This window comes from Topomyia yanbarensis, chromosome 1 (assembly GCF_030247195.1).
Source record: "Topomyia yanbarensis strain Yona2022 chromosome 1, ASM3024719v1, whole genome shotgun sequence".
Classification (NCBI taxonomy): Eukaryota; Metazoa; Arthropoda; class Insecta; order Diptera; family Culicidae; genus Topomyia; species Topomyia yanbarensis.
The window spans coordinates 18,651,917-18,672,876 of NC_080670.1; the positions used below are offsets into that span (position 1 = coordinate 18,651,917).

Sequence of the window (20,960 nt, forward strand, 5' to 3'; positions counted from 1 at the left end):
CAGCATCTGTGATTGGCGTGTAACGGTTTGTCCGGAATTTCCATTCAAAGTGGATTTTGACAGTTGGCTTTTAGGCCGTAATCATATGTTTGTCGAGAACTGCTTGATACGCCCGGGGGGAATAACAAATTTTCCCCTCCGGCGAGCACGGCGAAACCCACATTTGGTTTTTGTTTTCTGGCGACACTGCAGGGCGAAATTGTAAGTGGTCAAAATAAGAGGGCGACTCAAAAATGGCCTTATCAACATTTCATAACAACACTCGGCGAAATATATTTTTTCAATTTTATCAACGAAAACGTTATTATATGAAATATTTTAGTAATGCTTCCGAAAACTAGTATTGAGTTCTACAAGATGACGACACGAATGAACTCATAATGAATGAAGTTCATGTTTGACAATTCTCGGTGGTTTGTTTACTTTGTCAGATGCGTGAGTGCGAGCGCAACGGTTCATCTGTTACATTCGAACTCACGTAACTTCCATGTAAACAAACCACCGAGAATTGTCAAAAGAAGTTCATCCGGCTCGTTTTGTGGGGTTATGTCGGTTGGTGTAAAACCTAATTGTTTTGAAGTGTTTCAATACATTTGAAAGCGCAGTATGCAAACACTGTTAAAATACGATTTAATTTTCTGAAGCGAATTTTCAAAGCTATTTTTCTCGATTCGATATCATTGCGTCTTCGGCCCTTTGGTCGGTTCATGATCGATATGTCATCCGCCAGTTGACATCCAGCGATAGATCGCGAATTGAGATATCTGACGTTTAAAATACGCACACTGAGTTCTCGCATTTTTATACTACCGCCCTCCCCTTAAGCCCACAAGCGGTTTGTTTTCCTCCCAATTTGCAGTGCAAATGATTTGTTTTCCTCCCAATTTAAACGTCAAAACGGCACAATACCAACGCAGCTGGATAAGTCTATAGTCTTCGCTCCAATTTACACTTCGGAAGTACAGATAGCGCTGTTGTGGTATAGCCATTCGTCGCTAGATACCGCTTTCAGTAGTTCTGAGGTGGTTATTTTCACATTTTCACCAAAAGTGTTGAATTTACGCAATTTGACGTTAGGTGTATTGTTGTTTTGGTTATTTTTTCTAGGACATTTTTACATGTTTTAAGTAAAAGGAACCTTACTATCGATATTTAAGATGAATCGCCGGTTACCCGTAAAATTGAGAGAGGTACGTTGATTATTTCAAATCGTGCATTGTTTCGTAACGCAACCTATAGCTTTCAGAGTGTTTTCGAACCAAATCGCTGGATCCTTTCTCGGTAGTCGAGCAATGCTTTGCCCTGGCGGAGCAACGTAAAGATTTGAACGCTTTCGTTCGCTTGTCCACATCCCAAGCCCGACATCAGGCAAAACAATCCGCTCAGCGTTATCGTGATGGAAAACCTCTTGGTGCTCTAGACGGTGCTCCGATTGCTATGAAGGACAATTTTTGCACCAAAAACGTTCACACAACCTGTGGTTCGCGTATGTTGGAAAACTTCGTACCCACTTACAGTGCAACGGTCTACGAACGACTGGAGTGCCAAGGGGCACTGTTAGTTGGAAAGACAAACATGGACCAATTTGGAATGGGGTCCGGAACAGTGGACTCAATTTTTGGGCCGACGAAAAATTGTTGGAGCGAGAATTTACAGAAAGATGAATTCAGAATCGCCGGAGGTAGTTCTGGTGGATCGGCAGTAGCGGTAGCTTCGGGGATCTGCTTTGCGTAAGTACAATTTTTCTATTTGTGGTCAATAACAAGCAAAAACAGAAAACCATGAATTTGTTAGTATCACTTCTGCTAAATAATAGGCTTTTTTCATAGAACGCTGACAAGAATATTAATCTGTTTAATAAATTTTAGGGCACTTGGATCCGATACCGGTGGCTCGACTCGTAATCCTGCCTCCTATTGTGGAGTTGTTGGTTTTAAATCAACTTACGGACTGATCTCGAGGCACGGACTGATTCCTCTGGTGAATTCTATGGATGTACCAGGTATAATTACCAAAAATGTCGACGATTGCATTGTGGTCTTCAACGCAATTGCAGGGCCAGATGATCGAGATTCTACAACGATTAAGGTTCCCTTCAATGCTATTAACGTTCCAAAATTAGATCGAATCTCGCTCAAAGGTTTGAAAGTAGGAATTCCAATAGAATATCATTGTGAAGGTTTGTCTGACGAGGTTCTTAAAGCCTGGACAGATGTAGCCGATATGCTTGAGGAGGCAGGGGCCATAGTTGAAACGGTTTCACTTCCGTACACATCTGCTTCAATATTCGTGTACTCCATTTTGAATCAGTGTGAAATCAGCAGCAATATGGCTCGATATGATGGAATACAGTATGGCCACCGGTCGGACGAAGACTCGAGTACGGAGCAATTGTATGCGAGATCGCGAGCGGAAGGATTTAATAGTGTCGTTAAGAATCGAATTTTAGCTGGTAACTACTTTCTGTTACGCAATAACTATGACAAATATTTCCTGAAGGCACTAAAAGTTCGACGATTGATTGCAAACGATTTCGATCAAGTTTTTCGAAAGGTGGATGTTTTGTTAACTCCTACCACGCTGAGTGCTGCTCCACGATACAAAGATTTCACTAGAAGTAACAACAGAGATCAGTGCGCTGTGCAGGATTTTTGTACACAACCTGCTAACATGGGAGGAATTCCGGCATTATCTGTACCAATTAGGCTATCGGAGGAGCAATTGCCAATTAGCTTGCAGCTTATGGGACCTAATTTTTCGGAGCAAAGACTGTTCGAGGTTGCAAAGTGGATTGAAGCGAATGTGCAGTTTGATAAGTATTGTTAACCCAAATAAACTAGTCACAGATTATGTTTAAAGAAAAACTGTGTTTGTAATCTATTTCGGTAATAGTTGATAGACAAACCCTGGATTTTCCTAAATCTGACTAAACATGCTAGTATTAAATTAGTAATGTTCACTTCACATATCCAGCAATCGTACGCGCGACAAAGTTGTTAACCACAATCCAGAAAACCGTCGAGACGGCATTTGGTACACCGGTCGGGAAGCTAAGCACTTTGCCGAACGGATCGAAATTGAAGTTATCACCGAAGACCACAACCGGCGTGTACCGGTAGAAAATGGAAATAACTATCAATCCGAGAGCTAGAGCGGTGTACGCTCCATAATGGAGACCAAGTTCATAGATCTTCCTTCGGCCTGCGTCCCGGTTTCGGGCCTCTGCCAGTTTGTTATCGACTGCCACCAGTTTTCGTTCTACTTTCACGTACCGGATGTACTCGTCTCGCATCAATATTCTAGATAGCTCCCGCCGCAGTAAATCCCCCTCCGCACATAGAACACGAGTTTCTGGGGAGTCTTGGAAAAATAGAGCAAGCGCCTACAGAAATTGAGCAATTATTTGAGTAAAATAGTGAGTATTAAAATATACTACCGGTTTGGATATTTTTGAAGCAAATGCCATCAAAAAACAAATTATTGTTATGACGAACAGTATATACATTTCGGTCTACTCTTTGGTTTTGAGTATTTTATACGAATTTCATAACTATTTTAGTCACTATAAAATCACAATTCTAAAATAGTATTCTGCTGATAAATAAATTACAAATTACAAATTCTATTCACTTCAAAACAATTTTTACAACAGATTTTGACGTTTGTGAAGTTTGGCCTGTCAAATTAAGTTACAGCGAAGGGGTAAGAATCGTACATGCACTCAGAAAAAATGTCTGTTAATTTGTACATAAATGTATAAAAATGTATAATAAAAGTCCCAGTAAAGTTCAGTGTGAAATGAGCCGGAATTCCGGCTAGTTCCAGTTAGTACTTCGGCTCCAGCTACACAATCGATGCTAGTTAAAATCGATTGTGTCACTGGTGCCGGGATACTAACTGGAACCAGCCGGAATTCCGGCTCATTTCCGGCTGCACATTATTGGAGTATTGTGCTTATCAAAAGAGATTATAACTACCTGGTCAAACCATTCGGAATTTGGTTCGGAATCCTGAATGAAAACAGTATGGATTCCAGCTCAAATGCAACAACCGGTTCTGAAACCGATTGAGTCGGAATCGGTTGTTGCATTTGAGTTGGAAAACATACTGACTCCATTCAGAAATCCGAACCGGTTCCGGAATGAGTTTAACTGGATACTAGAGGTCGCATGCCGCTGTTAACACAGATATCCCTCTAAGAACGGTTGGTTTCAAAATCGTCCAATGAAGGACGTTCGTTGGACCAATTTGGACAACGTCCAAATAACCGTTCAACGAACGTCCATCGTTGGACCCGTGTTGAACGATTTTGAAACAATTTTTTGGACGTCTCAGTGGGATTGCACAGTTCCCATTAAATCGAACTGCACAGTATGAAAGTGTGATGAATCAAAAGTGTGATCAAAAGTGACTATTGACCTGACAGATTATTGAGATTGAAAAGTGTCAAAAACAAACTTCTTCTTACTTTTGATAGCTGGTAGGTTAGCATGGCTGCCAGTATCCCGGTGTTTGTAATATATTTGATCGAAAAAGTTAATTTTTTGTCGATTTCATATCATTTCATTTGGCAACCATGAAAAAAGTGTGATAGCGGAGTACATCAAAAATCCAACTTTCAAAGCAATAAACAATAATTTATCATCTCGCTCTTACTTATGCTAGGTTTATTAGTTTGGCCACTGAGAACTGACATACCAGTAATATTTTCAACCTGCGCAAGAAATTAAACTGTTGCTTTGAAATGAGAACAGCAAGTAGCAACTTGCCACTGGTTGGCGCTTCGATCGGCCAGCAAACACTATACGGGACTTGTATGCGAATTTGGATACAATGCCCGGATAGAATTTTACAATAGCATTCACCCTACAAACAATCATAAAACAATAAATATTATAGTTATTACTGTTTCAGCATTGATCGATGCCAAGTTTTCACAGTAGATTTTGTGGTAGTGTGGGAAATGAAATGAGTAGGCTTCGCGAGATAGGGAATATAGAAGGCAGAAATAAAGTAAGGACTGACGTGTACGGACGTATTTCCTTTCACTCAAATCCGAAGCACCACATCTGGCGACGAGGCTAGGATTATTTCTTTCCATCGGGTAGATATTAACTAATTTAAAATGATACGTTTAAATATATAAACTTTTCTTAACAAGATAATCCAGTCACTTCCGGATCGGAAGGACGTTTATTAAAAAGCTCATAAGCAAGGCGACAGCCGCTGCGACCGACAGAAAGAAGGTTATAACCGCTGTTATCAGCAGAAATAAGGCGATAGCCGCTGTCCCGGAACAGGAAATAGGCGTAAAGCCGCTGTCCCGAAACAGGAAATAGGCGTAAAGCCGCTACCATTAGGTAGAAACTAGGCAACAGCCGCTGTTAAAAGCAGAAAATAGGTAAAAAAGATACCATAGCAACGAAAATTATTTTAAAGTATAAATTAAAAAAAAATTGCAGAAAAAATTATGGAAGGTTGGAACATAGCTTCATTTAAATTTAACCATCTACCAGAAACGGAAATCCGCAAGGAATGGTTAAGATGGAAGCGAAATTTCGATGTTGTGGCCGCTGCAAGTGACGAGAAGAACAGTATAAAACTGAAGAACATGCTATTAGCGAAAGGAGGGTTGGAGCTACAGGATCTGTTTTACTCTTTAGATGGTGCCGACGTGGTGGAAGATCGAGAGAATGAAATCGATCCATATAAAATAGCGATCGAAAAGCTGAACGAGTATTTTTCTCCCAAGCAGCATGATTCTTTCGAGCGAAGCGAATTTTGTAAATTAATGCCGTTAACTTCCCAAGATGGAACACGTGAGCCATTAGCGAAATTTTTAATGCGGTGCACCGAACAGGCCAAGAAATGCGAATTTGGAAAAACCGAGGCCGAGAGTCGCGAGTTAAGGATCATTGATAAAATTGTGTTCTACGCACCGATGGAGTTAAAGGAAAAACTGCTACAAGAAGAAGAACTAACATTGACAAAAATCACGAAGATGGTAAACTCGTTTGAATCGATCAAACATCAAGCTCAACTAATTATGATCACAGGGAACGAGACAGCTACCAAAGCAATGATATCGGACTCAACCCACGTGAATCGAATTCAAGGAAACACGAAACACCTTACTGGAACATGTTACAGATGCGGACAGAAAAATCACTATGGCAATGATCAACAGTGCCCAGCTCGAGGAAGGAAGTGTGAGAAGTGCAATAAAATTGGTCACTTTTCGAAGGTTTGTCGCTCTGTTTTAAAACGAAAACAACATGGAAACACAAGCTTCGTTCCACCATTAAAGAGAGGAAGATTCGAAAATGTGAGGACAATAGATGTAACTGAGCACAACGAAGAACAACCCAGTTTCATCTATAACATTGGAGACGGCGATGAATTTTTATGGGTGAAAATAGGCGGTGTGCTTGTTCAAGTGTTGATTGATTCTGGTAGCAGCAAAAATATTATCGACGATACTACATGGGAATATATGCAGAAGCAAGGAGTAAAAACGTGGTCACCAGGTCATATGCCTAATACGACTCTGCGTGGGTACGCACGGAATGCTAAACCGTTGACTGTCTCAAAGGTGTTTGTATCAATGGTGAACGTGGAAGATGCTACTAGAAATTGTGAGTTAGCTGCCACATTTTTTGTAGTCGTTGGTGGATCACAAACTTTACTCGGAAAGGAGACCGCGAAACAGCTGGGTGTACTCACAATTGGACTTTCTAGCTCAGATACGACGATTAACGTGCTGGGTCCAATTGAAAAACGACCATTTCCAAAGATGAAAAATGTACAGCTTCGACTTCCTGTAGATACCAGCGTTGTTCCAGTAGCACAACGTGTAAGAAGGCCGCCGATTGCATTACTGACCAGAATAGAAGACAAGCTGTTTCAGCTGGTAGCTACGGACATTATAGAACCAGTTACCGGAGCAGTTCCTTGGGTCTCACCATTAGTTACAATTGTCAAGGATAATGGAGATTTGCGCCTTTGTGTCGACATGCGTCGCGCCAACCAAGCTATCCAAAGAGAACATCACATGATGCCAACGTTCGAAGATTTCTTGCCTCGTCTAACTTCGTCCAGATTTTTTAGCCGTTTAGATATAAAAGACGCCTTCCATCAGGTAAAAGGATTCAATTATTATAAATAGTAAATAATGTTTGCAACATTGGATTCATTTTACAAATTATTTTTGTTAAATAGATTGAATTAGACGAATCTTCAAGATATATAACAACTTTCATAACCCATAAAGGATTATTCAGGTATAAAAGACTGATGTTCGGAGTATCATGTGCGCCAGAAATGTTTCAGCGGATCATGGAACAAATTTTAGCTGAATGTGAAAATGTCATAAATTTTATAGATGACATTATGATTTTTGGTGCTGATGAAGAAGAACATGATAAGGCGTTACAAAAAGTCTTGTCAGTTTTAAAAAGCCGGGATATTTTGTTGAATCATGAAAAGTGTATATACAAAGTCAAGGAGATTGAATTTCTCGGTCACTTAATGTCACATCAAGGTATTCGCCCAGCTACAAACAAAATTTCCTCACTACAAAAGTTCCGTGAACCAAAAACTTCGGAGGAAGTTAGAAGTTTTTTAGGATTGGTAACTTATGTCGGACGATTTCTTCCCGATCTTGCTACTAAGACTGCTCCACTACGACAACTGACTTGTAACGACAGTAAATTCGAATGGAATTGTGAACACCAACGTTGTTTTGAGGATTTGAAGCTTATGATCTCGGATGTGAAAACTCTTTCATTTTTTGACAATTCATTACGTACTAGAGTAATAGCCGATGCTTCTCCGGTTGCGTTAGGAGCAGTTTTGGTTCAATTTCCAAACGAACATGACGATGAATACCATATTATTTGCTATGCCAGCAAAAGCCTAACGAACACTGAAAAACGCTACTGTCAAACTGAAAAGGAGGCATTAGCATTGGTTTGGTCAGTTGAGAAGTTTGCTGTATATCTAATCGGAAGAACATTCGAACTGGAAACTGACCACAAGCCACTAGAAATTATTTTTGCTCCAACATCCACTCCCTGCGCTCGGATAGAAAGATGGGTTTTGAGACTGCAATCTTTCAAGTTCACAGTGAAACACCGAAAAGGATCAGGAAATGTAGCTGACTCCCTATCACGTTTGGTACCTCCGGAAAATTGTGAAGATTTCGAAAAAGATAATCATTTTCTTGTATTGGCAATTCAAGAGTCGGTTGCTGTAGACGTGGAAGAAATCGAAAATGCAACACGCAATGATCAAAAGATATTAGCAGTGAAAGAAAGCCTCAAATCTGGAATTTGGAACAGCCATACAGTAAAACCTTTTGAACCCTTCAAAAATGAGCTCGGATTTGTAGGAGAAACGATGGTGAGAGGTAATAAATTGGTAGTTCCAAAGTCTCTACGAAATAGGATAATACAACTAGCACATGAGGGACATCCGGGAGAGTCTCTCATGAAAAAACGGTTGAGGGATCGCGCATGGTGGCCACTGATGGATCGAGAAGCGAAGGAATTTGTAGTTAAATGTGAAGGATGCCAACTGGTCGGACTGCCTAGCAAGCCAGTTCCAATGAGTCGTCGTGAATTGCCATTGAAAGCGTGGGTCGACGTGGCGATAGATTTTATGGGTCCACTTCCGTCAGGAGAATATTTGTTGGTAATAATCGATTATTTCAGCAGGTACAAAGAGGTAGAAATCATGACACGAATAACATCTCGAGAAACGGTGGATAGACTAAATAAAATATTCACCAGACTCGGATATCCCAGAACAATAACGTTGGACAATGCGAAGCAGTTCATAGGAAGAGAATTTGAAGAATATTGTAAAGTACATGGAGTAAGCCTAAATCATTCTGCTCCTTACTGGCCACAGGAAAATGGACTTGTAGAACGCCAGAACCGTTCACTTTTAAAAAGACTACAGATAAGTCACGCTTTAGGAAGAAATTGGAAGAAAGATTTAAACGATTATCTCATCATGTACTATACGACGCCTCATTCATCTACAGGAAAAACACCAACAGAACTGTGTTACGGTCGAACCATACGCTCTAAGCTTCCGTGTATTGAAGACATAGAGACTGCTCCACCTACTTCGGATTACCGTGATCGTGATTGCATAAAAAAACACAATGGAAAAGAACGCGAGGACACCAGGCGACGCGCAACGGAATCGGATGTCCAGACGGGTGACACCGTTTTATTACAACATTTAACACCATCCAACAAAATGCAAACAACATTTGACCAAAACAAATATACGGTTGTTAGAAGAACAGGTCCAAAGGTAATAGTTGAAGATTCAGGATCAAAGAAACAATACGAAAGGAATGTGGCACATGTAAAGAAAATTCCACAATTGGCAACAACCTCTACAACTCAAAACAATGAACCAACAACCTCAAAAACACTAGATAAGGAAGTAGAATTGACTGCCATTAACACAAGTCTAGATCTCGAAGAAAATTTTTCTGGATTTGATCATGAAGACAGAGATTCAAGACAATCCATAAAAAGGAAACCACGAGTTCGTGAACTTCCAAACAAATACAAAGATTATATTATGTAGTTAATAATTCTTTTAAAAAAAAATGATAAAAAAGGAGATGTGGTAGTGTGGGAAATGAAATGAGTAGGCTTCGCGAGATAGGGAATATAGAAGGCAGAAATAAAGTAAGGACTGACGTGTACGGACGTATTTCCTTTCACTCAAATCCGAAGCACCACAGATTTACAATAAAATTTCAAGTAACAATTAATTTCACTGTTCAGCAAAAAACTGATACAGTGCATTCACATTAAACTTTACTGTTTTCGAGAAAAAAAAAATGTATGGAGAAAAATTGATTTTTTTAATGTTAAGATACGCCCCTTTTTCACTGTAAAAGTCTATTTTACATTGGAATTTACTGTAAAAACGATACAGTTTATTGTTTTTGTTGCTGTAACACTAAAACTTTACTGTAAATTATTGTAAAATTACTGTACTGTCACGGTGAAAATCATGGTTTTGCTACTGTATTTGGTTTGTATTCGGATGGTGATTCACGCATGCAAACCTGTATGCGATGGTTATTACTTTTCCATTTTCATTGAAATGTTTACATAATTAAATTAACAAGACTCCATTTTCATTAATAAAAATAGCATCACTGTTCAGAAGATTTCAGCAGGGAGAAAGTGTGCAAAAAGAAGAATGTCGAAGGAAAAATAAGAAGCCGATTGTCACGTCTTGTCTTATGTTTACTTGCTTGTCAAATTTTTACTCGGGTATTCTAAATTTGATTCCTTCACCTCAACGCGCTGAAAGTGTTTTTAAAATCTCGCCACTCGTAGCGCTAGCTGCGCAGAAAAATGTACACTTGTCACTTGGCCGAATGCAATGCAAATTCGTTCGTCAGCAGCTAGCGGCTAGCCAGGTATTTTGTCGTCCAGTCAAGTTGAGCGGAGGAAACGAGTGCGTTGCGTGAGAAATCTCGCTGTCGTACTGGTACGGTGTGCGAATTTTTTGTTCGTCATTTTTTCCCTGGCTGGATTATTTGGACGATTGAAATTGGCGTAGTGTCACAAATTCCCACCTTGGAATATCAAACCTCCGGATCGGTTTTCCCCATTTTCTGTACGCGATGGCCGGATTGTTATCGATCTCGTCGCGAAATCTTCCACGGAATGCCTTGCGAATCGGCCTCCGCTCGCTGGAAGGAACCAACCTGCAGGTAAGACGGTGAAACATTCGGTTGTAATCTTATTGTTAAATTTTGAATGTGTTATTGAATGTTTTTGTCAGGTGAAAATTTTTGGCATTATGTAATCTTGACGGCATTTTTGCCAATTGTGGCTACGGAAAATGCCGACATCGAAATGTTGAGCATTACAACACATTGTCGTATCCGTAAGAAAATGTTTTTGGACAATTCGAAGAAAAATTTAATTATAGCTATTTTTCAAAGACCATCTGATTAGATTTTTATCTGCTACCGTTCTGACGTTTATATTTCTCTTCTTTTTTCTAGGTTAGCAAGGCTGTTAATTCGCGGTCCTATCGCCAGGGGTCTAACGTTTTGCAGAAATTAGTTCGTGCGACAGTCACGCATGGCGCCCAGGCTCAAAAGTGAGGAAATTGTTTTGATTCGCGTTGTGCTGTTTATTTTTAGACTTGTTGATAAGCTAAGTCGGATATGTTTACATTGTCTAGTCAATCAAGTCGCTGTGGGCGTTTTGCCAAAGCTTTTGTTTATCAATGAAATGCTTTATTCCTTCTGGATGTTTAAATTGTGCACATATCCCTCATTTTAGTCCTGCTACCACTAGTGCATCGAGATGGATACAGACGGAACGTGGTATTTTCACTTCGGCGCGGCTGCTTAGCTCGGACATCGTTAATGTGCCTCCTTTTGCCGACTCCGTTTCGGAGGGCGATGTGAAGTTTGACAAGAAGGTTGGCGATGCGATTGCTGCCGACGAAATTGTGATGGAAATCGAAACGGATAAAACCACGGTTGGTGTTCCGTCGCCTGCCCACGGTATCATCGAGGAAATTTTTGTTTCGGACGGAGACACTGTTAAAGCCGGTCAGAAACTATTTAGGATGAAAATCACTGGAGAGGCACCCAAAGCCGCAGCTAAGCCAGCTCAGGAAGCGGCTCCGGCAGCTGCAGCTGCGCCACCACCACCACCTCCGCCACCTCCAGTGGCAGCGGTAGGTTCGAGAGCAGCCCCACCATCACCTCCACCACCGCCAGCAGCGGCAGCGGCTCCACCACCTCCTCCGGCGAGGCCTGCTGGTCCGATTAGCAAAATGCCCGTCGCTGCCATTCGTCACGCGCAAGCTATTGACGCTGCCACGGTTAAGGTTCCACCGTCTGATTACAGTAAGGAGATTACAGGGACAAGAACGGAGCAACGTGTGAAGATGACTAGGATGCGTTTGAAGATTGCATCCCGGCTAAAGGAAGCTCAAAATACTAACGCAATGCTGACTACTTTCAACGAGATTGATATGAGGTAAGTGCAATTGTGAGTGGATGGGTAAGCATCTTAGTAAAAACATTTTGCTTGCTCGCATTCTATCATTCCTAATACTTTGCGAAGATCTCATTGGTAAAACAGAGCTGAATTTAGAAGTCGACAGACATAAATTCACCAAAAAAAGGTTATCCTAGCCAAACTTTTCGTAAAACATGTCGACACTAATTATGGTAAGCATTTATAGCATGACGTACATCCTGTCAAACTCATCCGAAATTAGAGGTGGAGTTTTGGTTGATTTCCACCTGGATTCCGGACCGAACGAAGAAACCGATTTTATTTGAGGTGGCATTCTGGCGAAAACTAGACAAAACTTCCGGCTGATTTGATTAAAATGTTACTTGCCAACATGTCTATAGTACAAGCATTGATATTGAGTTGTTTTGAGATTTCAATTTGCAGGTAAACAAATCGTTTATGCATGTAATTGGGAGGGAAAAAAGCTTCTGGGCTTAAGGGATGGGCAGAATAGTGCAAAAAGACGAGACGAATCGTCTCTTTTCTTCAACGTCCTTTCCGCTGAGAGCTCAGCGATCACACTACAATAGTGAGAGGCCATGACAACGTGCTGTTGCTTTCAGAACCGGACACTTAAACGTACGAGGGCTCGAACGACACATCGACGGGATAGAGCTCACGCTGGATGGAAAACAATATCAATTTTTCGGTATCAGCGAAACAAAACTAAAAACGACTGCTCCAACTGGTCCTGTTAAAATTCCCGGTTACAATTTCATACGACACTCGCTGCAGGGTGCAAGGGAGCGTGGAACCAAGGCCGTCTGTCTATATGTAGCAAAAAACGTCAAGGCTACTCCAGTTCTAAAGTCTTCGTACGACCCGGCTATACCAATTGCACAACGCTTGGAGTATCTTGTTGTCAAGTCAAGCATCAACAACTATGACATCGGTGCTTTATAATCCATCGAGCAACAACCATCTTTTGGTCCAAAATTACGAAAAGCTTCTTTTAGATTTGCTGGAGTTGAACTTCGACAAGACGTACATCGTTGGTGATTTTAATATCAACGTCACTGCGAATCAACTGTAAAAAGGCTTCATGATATGTTTAACTTTGCTGCTCTGAACACCCCTCCCACTCGGATTACGGATTCCACCGCTCTTTTGATGACTGATTCCCCGCAATCAATTATAAAATCCACGACGGCACCGGGTAGCTCCATCTCGGATCATGAGATCATCTACCTTATCGCTGCCATGCACGTAAGGAAAGCTACCCCACAGAGAGTATTATTCCGTAATCTTCGAAGAATAAACCAAGTTCACCTCCAAGCGGATTTTCAGTCCAGAAACCATCAAGCAATTTTCGATTGTGAGGACGTCGATATGAAAGCTGAACAAGTGACGACTGAGATGCAACTTCTTCTGGAACGGCACGCTCCGCAAACAACAAGATTTGTCCGCGACAAGCGCACGCCGTGGATAATCAACGAAATCGTACAGGCGGTAGCACGCAAAGATCTTGCGTTCGAGCTCCACTCGAGGAACCCGAGCAGGATGAGAGGAGATCGTAATTGACAGGACTGCTGCGTAAAACGCAACCAAGCGAGCACCCTGGTTGCAATGGCGAAGAAACGTTATGCAGACATGAATTTCTCTCCGGAACTGCCTGCCAAGAGGTTATGGAATAATCCTAAAAGAGAAGGAATCTACAACTCGAAGCAGACTTCCAACGATGCTCACATCGACAATGGCTGGGTCAGCCGTATCCGTGGACACACAGAAGCAGCGGATGTCGCAATAAAAATCTCCGATATTTTGGCATAAAGCTGCGCACTGATTGCAAAGCGAGATCATAAATCGGTGTATCAGTGGTTTGCGAATGAAGTTCTTCGGCTCACTGGGTAACATTGAATCGATGTCCTCATAAAGTACTGCAGAACCATAAACAAGCCCGTTATCGTAGGATGTGATGCCAATTCACATCACACAATATGCGGTAGCACAGAATTAAATACTGGAGGTGAGCACCTACTGAAATACCTGTCGTCAAATGATGTCAAGGTATGTAACAAGGGAGTTGTACCTATAGGAGCGAAGTACTGGACCTCACGTTATGCCGCGCTCAAATAACGGAAAAGATAAAGAGTTGGCACGTTTCTGACGAACCTAGTCTGTCGGATCACAGACGCATAATGTTCGCCATAGAAGCCAATAAACTCAATGCAAAAACACTGGGAAATACGGAAAACAAATTGGTGTGTATTCCCCTCACACTTGGAACAGTCGAAAAGAGCGGAGAGTAAGATCCAATCTCCGGCAGATCTGAATAATGCAGCAAACGACCTCCAAAAAAAGGATCATAACTGCCTATAATGACAGCTGCTATGTCGTGATGTTTCTTGGAGAAACGAAAATCTTGCAACACTTAGGAAGGAAGCTAGGCACCTGTTCAGGAAGCGAAGATTACTGATAACTGGTCAAGCTACAGGACCGCTCTTACCAAATACAACGCTGAGCTGCGAAAGGTAAACAAATTATCGATGCGCGAGTTTTGTGCAAACATCGGAAACTTTCCAGAGGCAGTTCGCCTTTAAAAAGCCTTATCAAAGTACCACACACATGGCAAGTGAAAAAAGGCGATAGTTCTCTAACAACTGGAAATAATGAAACATTGGATGTTCTTATGAACACTCACTTTCCTGGGTCGAAGGACGAGAATTCGACAGTTCAGAATTGTGATGGACTTGTGAGGTATCACAGAAACTGACCAGTCGGATTTTCACACCATCTCTAATTAAATGGAAAATCAACACATTATTTCGAACCCTACAAATCTCCCGGCCCTGATAACATTCTTTCAATATTTCTACAAAAATCGGCGGACATAATTCTTCCGGATCTACTGAACATTTTGAGATCCAGTCGTATGCTTGGGCACACACCTATAAGCTGGAAAGACTTAAAACTGCCCAAGGACTTTAGACCTATATAGTTTTATATCAACACTTCTGAAGCCGATGGCAAAACTGCTGGACAACTATATTCGAACGGAGCACTCATCGAAAGTTCCGCTAAACAAATACTAGTTTGCATATCAAAGGGGCAAATCTACGGAAACAGCCCTACATACTGCTTTTCTGGATGTCGAGGGTGCTTTTGATAATACGTCCTACATATCAATTCGCAAGGCTCTGGCAAAAAGAGGAGTGGAAAAATTGACAGGGTACTGGATTCTTGCAATGCTCAGGAGTCGAGAGATCACAGCAACGTAGGGAGACACGAAGGAAACTATAATAGCCAATCGAGGTTGTCCCCAGGGAGGCGTGCCATCACCCTTGCTCTGGTTGCTAGTGGTGGACGATTTTTTCAATGATCTGACTGAAATGGGTTTCGAGATTGTTGGATATTCAGATGACATCGTCCTAATTGTGAGAGGAAAACATAAATCTGTACTAAGCGATCGGATTCAATTAGCCATAAACTTCATCATGACATGGTGTTTTAAAGAGGGACCCAACGTGAATCCTGCAAAAACGGTCATTGTATCGTTTTCCAATAGGAAAAAACTGAAATTGGTTCCCCCAACGCTCAGTGGAACTACAATCAACTACGCAGAAGAAGCGAAACATCTAGGTATTATTCTAAACAAAAAACTGAATTGGAACTCGCACCTGACATACGCCGTTAATGAAGCAACAACAGCACTGTGGGCGTGCAGCAAACTCTTCGGGAAAACTTGGGGTCTCAAACCGAGGTTGGCTTATTGGTCCTACACGACCATCGCCAGACCACTATTAACGTATTCCTCCATTGTGTAGTGGCCCATACTTAAGCAAAAGGCCGCCCAAGCTAAACAAACTAAGGTTTAGATACTAGCCTGTCTTTGTCACAGGCGCTATGAAATCAATGCCCACTACGGTTATGGAAGCCATGTTTCATCTACCTACATTGCAAATGTTATGAAGGAGGCGAGATTTGGCTCTCTGAGAGTGCTAAAGGGTAAACCACTATTTGATGGGGATTTAAATGGTCACCTGAGTATAATAAAGGAACTCAAATTAAACCTTGTCTTGACTACAGTTCAAGATAAAATGGAGACTAAACCGAACTTCGATATCTCATATGAGGTCCACATAGTGGATCGTCAGATATTAGATGGTGAGGGTCCCATACTACCTCAAGATACAATATCATTCTGTACGGATGGTTCTAAAATGCGTAAGCTGACTGGCTCGGGAGTCTACGGACCAAGAACTACAATAGCGATATCAATAGGAAAGTGGCCTACGGTTTTCCAGGCAAAATTATTTGCAATATACACCTGCTCGGAGGTCTGTTGGAAACGAAACTACAGACATGCAAAAATCGCAATCTTCTCGGACAGCCAAGCATCACTGTTGGTATTAAGGTCGTCGAAATGTGAGTCCAAACTGGTTTGGGAGTGCATCACATCTTTACAACAGCTGGCAACTCGGAATAAATTAATGATATTCTGGGTACCTGGCCACCTAGGAATCGATGGTAACGAAGTGGCCAACGAATTAGCCAGGCGTAGTTCAACAAACATGTTTGTTGAACCAGAAGCATTTCTAAGTATATGCCATCAAACTAGAACTTTTGGCTTGGGCAAGAGACCAACTACTAAACGACAGGCGTAACGTAGACGGCGCTCAACAAGCTAAGAAATTCATACATCCAGATACAACGAGAGCCAAAAAACTAATGAATCTAAAACGAAAAGATTTACGTATAATCACAGGTTTATTTGCGGGACATTGTCCTGCTAAGTATGTGTGAAAAAAATTGGCAAAAGTCAAAATCACATTTGTCGATTCTGCAACTACGAGCCCGAGAGCTCGGAACATATTCTCTGCCATTCTGCAGTACTATTTCTTAGAAGTGAGTGATACTTCGGAAGGCATCTTATGACGCCTCACGAGGTGTGGCATACCTGTCCCAAATGGATCCTCAACTACATTAATAATATACTACCCGATTGGGACGAAACATGTGGACAAACAAACAACTTGCTTCCAACTACATTGGTTTCGGGCAATGTGTAACATGTAAACCAAGCAGAGGCAGCCACAAAAGATAACCAGAATAGTGGTCGCAGTGGCAAAGTTTCCTGTAACAAAAAAAATGAATGGCCCCTAGAGACAAATGTTAAGCTGTCATGGTAACAGGACTCACGCAAAAAAAAAAATTCACGATGGATTTTGTTCATCATTTGTTTGCAAATCAGATTCAAAGAGTAGCCGTTGGCTTTCATTGAAACCAGAGATAGTATTGCGATTCGCACCGATTATCTTTTGATGTAGTATTATATTACATAACTTGCTACTGGCCAGACGTCTACTTATTTGCTGTTAGACGAAGCTCTGCGTACACGAGAAGAGACACAAGAACTTGAAGAAAATAAGCTACAGGCTAGGGAAGATCGACACGATGCCGGTTTAGACAATTTGAACGTTCCAAAAATATTTGACTACTTCTTGTTCTAATCTAGGATGACTATCGAATATTTTGATACTAATTTCAACTCGTTATAGCAATAAACTTTTATTAGATCTAATTGAATTGCGCAACCATCGAAAATAGCATACAAAACGAAGCGAACAACAATGCTAAACAGAGGCACGCGCTTCTGCGTCATCTTTACTACCTATGTCGTGCCGGTCGTGCCAAAACGATTTTAATTAAACAGTCGCTAACCAGCAGCTAACGAACTGCTCAAATACAACCACTAAACACCAAAACCGGCCGCAGAGTGTCGCTGGTGAAGCGATAAGCCAGTGCGTCGCCAGCTTGGAACCGTGATGATCTCACGTGATTGCTAGTATAAAAGTGAAATCATCGACGGCTTACATGCAGCACATGTATGAGGTAACGAGGCGTGGTGCGACGAATCATAGACCGCGTAGGGCTCGCCACATGATGCGGCCGTGAACTTTTCTCGTTATCGAAATAGATTGTTTTTGAGCACTTACTTTGTCCGATTACAGACATGTCTAGCCGCTGAGCTAAAGCGTGTTTGTGTGTGGGGGCTTGGCTGATAGTGAAATTCAATGCATGTTAAGCTTGTCTAGAGAGGATCACACCCGTAGTCACTGCAACTGTTTGAGTTTGTGATTGCCGCGCTAATAAAATCGCAACGGGTGGTTGAACAGTATAATTTTAATCAAACTACCTAATCAAATAATGATTTCTCCCTCCTTCGTTATTTCATCTAACTATTCACTACTTTCCCTTCGACGTTTACGTAACATGTAATAAGATAGATATCCTTTGATTAATAAGATGGACGCCATGATTACAGGTTAACGCTTCTATATTGTATAGAAGGTAACGGAATTGGAACTTTATAAAACATGTTTTTTGGTTTGTGTTGCTTAAAAATCTCCCAGTATATTGTTAATATGCTCCAAATAAAAAAATACAAACCGTTCCTAGAAGCTAACCCGATTTAACTCTCCGTCTCGTTTCTCTACATGCCAGTTTTATCATGGACTTCCGCAAGCAACATCTGGAAGCTTTTCAGAAAAAGTACGGAATGAAGCTGGGCTTCATGTCTGCCTTTACGAAAGCTGCTGCCTACGCCCTGCAGGACCAACCCGTGGTGAATGCAGTCATCGAAGAGAATGTATGATAGCCAGACAAAGTGTACACCATTACTCGTGTTTTCCTAATCGTGTTCATTCCGCAGGAAATCGTCTACCGTGACTACGTAGATATTTCGGTTGCTGTCGCTTCCCCCAAGGGTCTAGTCGTGCCAGTGCTGAGAAACGTGGAGGGGATGAACTATGCAGACATTGAGATTTCTATCGCTGGGCTGGCCGATAAGGCTAAGAAAGGAACGTTGGCGGTAGAGGACATGGACGGTGGTACTTTCACCATTTCGAACGGTGGAGTGTTCGGTTCGCTGTTAGGAACTCCCATTATTAATCCACCGCAGAGCGCAATCCTCGGAATGCATGGAATCTTTGAGCGACCGATTGCTGTGAAAGGACAGGTAACTTTAATCAGCATACTAGAAGTCTATTAGTTTCATTAACATTATTTTCCTATTGGTGGCAGGTTGTCGTTCGGCCAATGATGTACGTCGCGCTGACTTATGATCACCGACTGATCGATGGTCGTGAGGCTGTGATGTTCCTACGTAAAGTCAAGGCAGCTGTCGAGGATCCTCGCATTATGCTGGGCGGTCTTTAAGCTACAAACACTGTTCTACTTAACACTAGCGAACCCAGTCAGTCGAAGTAATTGTAGCATCACGACAAACAGGCAATTATTGTCGACGACATCAATAGTATCGAGACAAAAGTAACCATACAATATTCAAACGAGAATCTAACAGCTACCAAACATAGGACGCAGAAAATGAAAATCCAGTTCTAAACTCACAAGCCAGAAAAGTGGCAAGGTTCGTTGTAGACTCGCACTGCTTTGCCGTTGTTGTTCATTAAGAATAAATAAAAACATACACTTTGGTGCTTTTAAGGAAGACTTCAAATTGTTATCGTATTTGATACGGCGTTTTTCGTTGGACGCAATTGCCAATCGTTTAACTACCCAATCTGTCATTCAAGTACTGTATCATCTAACTGCAACTGTGTGTAGTAAAAACAAATCGAATATGATGGAAACATACATAACACAATGATATCATAGTTGCCAGTCGTGCTATGTTTTGGACGGACCAAGGCAGTTGTATTTCTATTAATATTTGGCGCTACAGTATGTCACACTATTCAGAACTTCTATCAATTTTGAGAACATGAACATCAAAATAAATGAACATGGTATCCAATACAATCGTAGATAGCATTATTTATTCGAACGAAATTCATTATGTATTTAATATTGTATAAAATAAATTTTATTCGCTAAAACAAACATGGTTATATTGCAGAACGTTATCCATGCGTCCTTCGATGTTGCTCCAATGATAGTAATCTTTACATGGAAAGATTTATTATCAAATAAACATCCCTTCGTTGTAGCTAAAAGCAAAGACTAAGTACCTGACAGTGGTGTACATAGGTCGAGTTATTTGAACTATTTCAACAATAATGTTTAACAAATAAGATATCAGTAATCAGTGATGACTACGTACTTCCCTTTCGGTTGGTACGAAAATACAGTGAGCACCCGTATCTATGGGCCTCTTGGAGTATTTAAGTCTGACAAAATGGGGAAATTGACATAATCGGGACATATATTTTCTTTGTTTTTAACAAACCGAAACTGTTAAAATATTCCTCTTTGGTCCCTACACATAGCCTAATACATTTTTTTGATTATTTAGTAAACATTTTTCTTAAGGGAGCAGAACTTTGCATATTTTGCATCTTTAAAATGTAAACGTGTCTACCTACCACCCAATTTTCAAACGATTAGAGATATAAGACTAGACCACAGTTTTAGCAATACTCCCACGGCTGGCTGTTTGGAGTTCAAATTTACTTTAGGGAAAAAGTAAATCACTCTCGATGGCAGGCTATCCAAAGTTTAAAGACCAGAAAAACATAACTAAATATCTTTTTGCTATGCGTGTTCGTACACTCGAAGACTAACCGTCCCACCGCATAAGCAAATATTCATTTCTCCAGAGTACTTCCAGTTTCTCCTGGTACTGGAACAAACCTATTATCACTATGTTCTGTCCGATTCACTCCCACAATCAAAACAAATTGATTGCAGCCATCATACAGAAGAGAACCACCAGTGCGGACAAACGAAAACATGAACTTGAAAATATATTGTAATGCAATTTCAGGTATAAGTAATCAATTATTTCAAGTTATTCAACTAATTGTTGATTGCAGAGATTTTATTAGCTTCTGCACATACAATTCGACTCGCGACAAAGTAATGTGTGATGTGAAACTTGTCATGCCAGTTGTTAACCTTCGCATGGCTATTTCCTGC

General features: G+C 41.1%; 4 protein-coding genes across 4 annotated transcripts; 3 read left to right on the forward strand and 1 right to left on the reverse strand.

Moving 5' to 3' along the window:
• The first annotated feature begins 1,060 nt into the window (after positions 1 to 1,060).
• Positions 1,061 to 2,864, forward strand: LOC131677045 (glutamyl-tRNA(Gln) amidotransferase subunit A, mitochondrial). The gene is made up of 3 exons (XM_058956565.1): positions 1,061 to 1,190; positions 1,240 to 1,730; positions 1,869 to 2,864. Exons 1-3 carry the CDS (start codon positions 1,158 to 1,160, stop codon positions 2,824 to 2,826), a joined length of 1,482 nt encoding a protein of 493 aa, XP_058812548.1. The 5' UTR covers positions 1,061 to 1,157; the 3' UTR covers positions 2,827 to 2,864.
• Positions 2,848 to 3,640, reverse strand: LOC131677048 (guided entry of tail-anchored proteins factor 1). The gene is made up of 2 exons (XM_058956568.1): positions 3,437 to 3,640; positions 2,848 to 3,382 (listed from the first exon to the last, which is right to left on the reverse strand). Exons 1-2 carry the CDS (start codon positions 3,503 to 3,505, stop codon positions 2,957 to 2,959), a joined length of 495 nt encoding a protein of 164 aa, XP_058812551.1. The 5' UTR covers positions 3,506 to 3,640; the 3' UTR covers positions 2,848 to 2,956.
• A 1,830-nt stretch (positions 3,641 to 5,470) lies between these two features.
• LOC131693710 (uncharacterized) lies at positions 5,471 to 7,165 on the forward strand. The gene has a single exon (XM_058981790.1). It carries the CDS (start codon positions 5,471 to 5,473, stop codon positions 7,163 to 7,165), a length of 1,695 nt encoding a protein of 564 aa, XP_058837773.1.
• Positions 7,166 to 10,417: 3,252 nt separating this feature from the next.
• On the forward strand, positions 10,418 to 19,844 carry LOC131677049 (dihydrolipoyllysine-residue succinyltransferase component of 2-oxoglutarate dehydrogenase complex, mitochondrial). The gene is made up of 6 exons (XM_058956569.1): positions 10,418 to 10,753; positions 11,051 to 11,148; positions 11,334 to 12,041; positions 18,528 to 18,672; positions 18,736 to 19,041; positions 19,107 to 19,844. The coding sequence occupies exons 1-6, from the start codon at positions 10,664 to 10,666 to the stop codon at positions 19,239 to 19,241; spliced, it is 1,482 nt and encodes a 493-aa protein (XP_058812552.1). The 5' UTR covers positions 10,418 to 10,663; the 3' UTR covers positions 19,242 to 19,844.
• The last annotated feature ends 1,116 nt before the right edge of the window (positions 19,845 to 20,960 follow it).

Coding starts and splice junctions, on each gene's coding strand:
- LOC131677049 (XM_058956569.1), top strand. CDS start 10,664: ATGGCCGGATTGTTATCGATCTCGTCGCGAAATCTTCCACGGAATGCC. Junction 10,754..11,050: donor TGGAAGGAACCAACCTGCAG/GTAAGACGGTGA, acceptor TCTTTTTTCTAG/GTTAGCAAGGCTGTTAATTC. Junction 18,673..18,735: donor ATGCAGTCATCGAAGAGAAT/GTATGATAGCCA, acceptor TTCATTCCGCAG/GAAATCGTCTACCGTGACTA.
- LOC131677048 (XM_058956568.1), bottom strand. CDS start 3,505: ATGTATATACTGTTCGTCATAACAATAATTTGTTTTTTGATGGCATTT. Junction 3,383..3,436: donor CTTCAAAAATATCCAAACCG/GTAGTATATTTT, acceptor CAATTTCTGTAG/GCGCTTGCTCTATTTTTCCA.
- LOC131677045 (XM_058956565.1), top strand. CDS start 1,158: ATGAATCGCCGGTTACCCGTAAAATTGAGAGAG. Junction 1,191..1,239: donor TACCCGTAAAATTGAGAGAG/GTACGTTGATTA, acceptor CGCAACCTATAG/CTTTCAGAGTGTTTTCGAAC. Junction 1,731..1,868: donor GCTTCGGGGATCTGCTTTGC/GTAAGTACAATT, acceptor AATAAATTTTAG/GGCACTTGGATCCGATACCG.
- LOC131693710 (XM_058981790.1), top strand. CDS start 5,471: ATGGAAGGTTGGAACATAGCTTCATTTAAATTTAACCATCTACCAGAA.